Source organism: Melanaphis sacchari, unplaced genomic scaffold (genome assembly GCF_002803265.2).
Source record: "Melanaphis sacchari strain LSU unplaced genomic scaffold, SCAv2.0 Contig118_pilon_pilon, whole genome shotgun sequence".
In the NCBI taxonomy this organism is placed as follows: domain Eukaryota; kingdom Metazoa; phylum Arthropoda; class Insecta; order Hemiptera; family Aphididae; genus Melanaphis; species Melanaphis sacchari.
The window spans coordinates 140,019-146,132 of record NW_020270462.1 but is presented as its reverse complement, the minus strand read 5'-3'; the positions used below and the strand labels follow the sequence as shown (position 1 = coordinate 146,132).

General features: G+C 28.3%; 1 protein-coding gene across 1 annotated transcript; it reads right to left on the bottom strand.

The window, feature by feature from the left end:
- Window positions 1–2,371: 2,371 nt before the first annotated feature.
- LOC112604050 (52 kDa repressor of the inhibitor of the protein kinase-like) lies at window positions 2,372–4,070 on the bottom strand. The gene is made up of 2 exons (XM_025352916.1): window positions 3,025–4,070; window positions 2,372–2,723 (listed from the first exon to the last, which is right to left on the bottom strand). The coding sequence occupies exons 1-2, from the start codon at window positions 4,068–4,070 to the stop codon at window positions 2,372–2,374; spliced, it is 1,398 nt and encodes a 465-aa protein (XP_025208701.1).
- Window positions 4,071–6,114: the final 2,044 nt, after the last annotated feature.

Sequence of the window (6,114 nt, the reverse complement as noted above, 5' to 3'; positions counted from 1 at the left end):
TTTATTATTATGATTTTATTTTATTATTTTTTTTTTTTTTGTGTACAGAAATATTTAAATAAGACTTGTGAAAGAAACCCTTGTTATATTATATTATTTTTTATTTCACTTCGCACATGTGTAAATAATAAATCGTTATCGCCTATTTGTCTACCCGTTGTTCAATTTTTTATTTTTACTTCAAGCTGTGCTCTCGGTGTGTGCCGTTGAACAGAAACGAACCTTTCTGACGACGTGTCAGTATCATATTATTATTACTACATTGTAGTGATATGTGTGATCTGCAGTTTAACTAGTTAAAAATTTGATTATTTTTTCAAATTTTTTTATACGACTAGTTTGATTGACAGTCAAAATAATTTCTTTATTTTAAGTTAATTTAAAAATTTTACTTTTATTTATAACACTATAGTATTTCTGTTATGTTTCCTGATTAAAAACAATATTGTATACATATTTAGCTATATGAAATACTCTTTATGTGATCCACGAACTAATTTTATTTAAAAAATTAGTAATAGTTAATATTTTTTTCCGTGTTAATTTTAAACACAGTGATTTAATTATTTGTTAATTATGAACTTTTAACTTGTTAATCTTGTATCCACTTAACGTAACTCTACTTGAATAATTATTTTCATTAACTTTGCAGTTCTATTACTTCTAGTCACTAGACTCATATTATACGATTATGCGAACGATAACAGACTAACGACTTCTGGTGATGCAAAAGATCTTACGAACACATGAAATCTATATTTATTGTATTATCCATAAACAATTTTAACCATACATATTCTACGTTGATTAGAATTCTTACGTTTTAATTTTATTGATTGTATTATATGTGTGTCATACTAATTGTTATAAAAATTTCAACGGATAGTCGTTTATTAACTATGTATGTAGGTGAAGTGATTTTATTTATGTTTGTAAATAATTTACTAAAACAGAATAATATGTAATCAAACAAGAGTATATTGTTTAAATGATGTTTGTGAATTAGGCTTGAATACGATTTAATTTATTCTACACGTTCAGCCAAATTGTATTGCATTTAACTGGACTGATAACAAAATAAAAGTATTATTGAATATAAAGATTTTAGAAGAGATGAATCCGTAAAATTACGTTAAAAAAATATCATGAGCGTAATTACGTAGAACATATAAAATCTTACATAGACATCACGACTATGACGCGTTCTATTTACATCAAAAATTGGACAAAAGATTTACTGTATATAGTATAGGTATAGTATAAACTAGTTTTGTTGAACCTATATATGACACTTTTCAAATATCCGTAGGAAATTTGATAAATTAGTCTAATGAAATCGTTTTTATATTTTAGTTTGCCAACGAAAACGAAATCCAGCTTTGTTTGACTTTTTGTTTTTGATACTAGGTACTAGGTGATGATAGTTATGGTGTAATTTTTGAATGGCCAAAATATGCAATCAATAACAATTATTTGCACGCAGTTAAATAAAAAGGTTTGTTATCCATGCATATAAACGATAACTATAACTTATCGTATAACTATAATAATTTAACTTGCTGTTAGTAACTTAATTATTGTAAGTTATTGAATTGTCAGTTCCATCATTCGTGTAAATAACGCATAGTATAGGTATGTAAAGCATCATTAATAATAATAACTTATTATAAAAATTAACTGATATTTTTCAAATTCTACGAATCAAATACTTAGATAAGTGAATCATATTTTATTTAACAGTAAGTAGAGCATTTTATACACAAAAAAAAAAAATGTTAAATTCATTAGCCATAACAGAGATTACAATTATTTACTTTTTGCTCATTTAATAAATTGTTTTATCACAGTGGCGTATATAGAAATTAATTTCGGGGGGGGTTAAAAAAAATTTATTCACCTAATCAATATTATAAACTAACTTTATTTTAATAATTATAGACATTTAATTAAATCATTAAATTGAATTGTAGGTGATGGCCACGATCATCATCTGTTGTCAGAATGTTTTTTTAACAAAAAAATAAAATAACAAAATCAAATATTTTAAAAGCATAAATATTAAATATACATATTATAACAATTCGCCGTACGCGCCGGACTAGACGGAGACTGAATAATAATATAATATCAAAAGTTATTCATTGGCGTTATCGTTGTGATCGACTCACGCCGATAACGATACAGTATGAAACTATAAATAACATAATAAAAAAAAATTATATATAAAAATATTAAAGAAGTGGTTGTCGTCATGGTCGGCCCGACGCACGGCGATAACGCAAACGGAGAATATGATACACGATATAATAATAATATGAAAATCATTACAGAATCAAACACATAGGTATATTATATATTTATATAAGTTAAATTAAAGGACAAAATCTAATTTTCGAGGCAAATTTGCGAATTCATTTATAACTTCTTGAGTGTCTATTGAAATACTTCGATGAATTGACATGAGGGCTAATCCTGTTAGTCGATTTTCGCTTGTACTATTTCTCAAGTACGACTTCAATCTTTTTAACGTTGAAAAGGATCTTTCAGATGACGCAGTTGATACCGGTAAAGTGACTAATATTGACATCAAACACCATATATTTGGAAAAAAATCAACTGATACTTTATTTAAAGTATCAATAGCAGAATTTGGACACTGACTCTCGGGAACATTTTTCCATTTTTCTGTCCATACTTTGAATTCGGGTTCAAATGTATTATAACTGGGTAAAACATTTTTATAAAAGTCTATACATTTTTTCAAAATCATTAAAACTAGGTTTAAACTTGTTAAGTAAATTTGGAATCAACTTTTGTAAGACGGAAATTATTTCATTATGTTTGGAAAATCGTTCTATTAATTGATTTTTAAAATAATCGATAAATGGTATAAATATCGTTCGCTTATAATACTGTTCTGGTGATTCAGCTGGCATATTACTTCGAGACGATTGACGACTAGTTATTCGAGGTATTTCAATACTTTCATTCAATAAACAAATTTTTTTTTCGACTTCTAAAAACAAATTTTGAAATTCTTTATCGGCATTATTGCGAATAGAAGATACAACGTTTATACAATTTGCAACATTTTCACAACATTCAGATAAATCACAATTTATTTTTTGTAATGCATTACATAATGGTAATGTAATTGAAAAAAGTTTTTCTATGACATATAATGCTATAATAAATTGAGACGAGCGATGAGTTTTAGATAACTGAAAAGCGAGTTGTGATGTTTCTAAATTATGATTACTTTCAAGATCATTTAATGCATATGCTATAACTTTATATAAATCTTTAAATCTTAATACACTTTCATGACGGTCTATCCAACGTGTTTCACACATTTGTATAAGACTACTTTGTTGAGTACTTGGAGTATGTTTTTTTATAAATTCTTTTAAAACCGCAGATCTCATTGGAGATTTTCGAAAGAAATTTATAATTGTGGAGATTGACCCAATACAATTTCGTATTTCAGGAATGGTACAAGATTTTCCGATTGCTAAATTAAGCGAATGAGCCGCGCAGTGAACATAAAGCGCATGTGGTATTTTATCTCTAATATGCTTTTGGACACCATTATACAACCCACTCATTGCACTCGCCCCATCGTAACCCTGACCGATTAAATTTTCTATTTTAATTCCCAATTTTCCTATTTCTCGAATAATTGTACATGCCATACCTTTTCCACTAACATCATAAATAGGAATAAATGCTAAAAAGTCTTCTTTAATACAACCATTATCAATATATCTTACGCACAAAGACATTTGTTCGATACGAGATATATCACACGTTTCATCTGCCAAAATAGTAAAAAATTTTGCTTGGTTTATTTTCAACACAATTTCTTTTTGAATAAGAGAGCCGCATATTTGTATTATTTCGTTTTGTATCATAGGACTTATATAAACTGATTTTCCCGACGAATTCATTAAATGATTTTTTAATGTTAAATCACCACTTAAAGCTCGGAATCTTAACAGAGATCGAAAGTTGCCATCATTGTTATCTTTTTCACAGTTAAAAATAGGCCCACTATCGTCATGACCTCTCATGGCTAACTCTTGACGACCACAAAAAATTATTGTTTCAATTATTGAAATTAATTTTAGACGATTTTCGATAACCTGGGCTTTTCTAAACGAATCTACTTGTGTAGCTACATCAAAAGTTTTATTTTCTACTATTTTAACAAACTCTTCAGCTCTTAACGTTGATAATTTATGATAATCAGCATTTGAATGCGTTTTAAAATATTCAATAGCATTTTTCCATTTAATAAATGGCTTATTAACTAATAAACCAGCTTTTGCAGAGCTGCCTTTCCCAAATGTTTCGTTTGCAAATAGTACACACATTTTACAAAACGCGCCTTCTAATTTTTTAGAATATACTAACCAGGAGAAACGTGTGATCCAAGATAATTGAAATTTTAATTTTCTTTTTGAAATTACCGGAAAGTTGTATGACGTAGGAGGCTGCCATGGTTTTTTCAATAAATCATATTTCAACTTGTTGTCAGATATTCTTGTATTAATATATAAACCAATATCAAGAATTTCATTTAATTCATTTAAATCAGTATTACTATCAATTTTGCTATTATTGATAGTAGTGGATGAACAAGGATTATCATCATGTTTTTCAGGCTCAGTCACAGCTACTTTTTTATTAAAAAAATGTAATAATGAAGGTTGTGATGCCATATTTAATAATTAATACCTATTTTGTTACACACGCGACACTTAACGAAACAACTGACGTCCGAAAACAAACTAAATTTTGTTTGTCTGGTTCTTCATAATAATTAACAACCAAATAATAAGAAATAATAATATCGATAATTTCGTCTTTAGATTATCGTCGTATATTGAACACACACTTCTATACTAACTATATATTTTATATGTATATAGACCGTCGACGACTCGCAGCAGTCCGTCACGACTTACGACGCGTCGTTATCTTGTAGTATTTCATAGAAATCCTGACATTATAAAATAATAATATTATAACAATCAAAATCAAGGCCAATACCAACCATACATTTCGGGGGGGGTTTGAACCCCTAAAACCCCCCCCTATATACGCCACTGTTTTATCATATAGGTATAGTAGTATGGTTGTTGCTTTAAGTTAAAATAACACATTATTATAAAGTTATACAAATATAATAAATATAAATCATCAGTTAAAAAAAATTACATACATTTAAATAATAATAAACAAAATATATAAGAATTAAATCACGTCGCTCACCATACAACAAATTAAAAACGACTTGTATCGACGAGCGTAAATTTTTCTCAAAACGTTCTGCAACGTATCTTATATTGCCTATACATCTCGGCACACAACACTTTACGAACCAATTCCTATATGATCATTATATGATAGGATCAATCAAAAATTAAGTTGCATTTGGCCATATAATTTTCTCAAATAAATATTTTTCGATAAAATTAGGTGCCAACACTGAACTATTCTTTCAGAGTTAATTTTGTGAAATTGAACTTGGTTGAAAATCTTATCAGTTGTTAGTTAATCATCATGACTATCATTGCAGTTACGTCTTCCAAAATGGAAATTCGCGTAATAATCAGATTTTTACTGTTAAAAATTGTAAGCTTGTAAAAATTTGTAAGGAGGTATGCAAAGTCGTATGGCAAAAAAGTAATTTTAGTCAATATGTGGTGCGGTTTGTTTAAGAACGGCAGTAATGATATCACCGATGAATACCGCGCACGAAATTGTCCATGTCAACAACTGAAAACATTGCGTGCGTTGATGAAATTATTTGAATTAATCGGTAAGTATTAATTTATTCCTGTAAATTTTTGAGAAACTGGCCATTTCTTTTGAAACAAACTCAACAAGTCATCATAGAACATATCGAAAATAGTAAAGTTTGTGCAAGGCAGATACCGTGATTACTGACTGATGAACACTAAAACCGTTACTTGCAAACGTTAAATTCGTTTTTGTCTCAAAAATGAAGGTAATGTATTTTTAAATAAAATTGTGACTCGTCATGAGACGTGATTTTGACAAAATAACTCAATGTACTTTAGCATTAATGATGGGTTGCAAATATTCAGT

Coding starts and splice junctions, on each gene's coding strand:
- LOC112604050 (XM_025352916.1), bottom strand. CDS start 4,070: ATGAGAGGTCATGACGATAGTGGGCCTATTTTTAACTGTGAAAAAGAT. Junction 2,724..3,024: donor GATAAAGAATTTCAAAATTT/GTTTTTAGAAGT, acceptor TGTTTTACCCAG/TTATAATACATTTGAACCCG.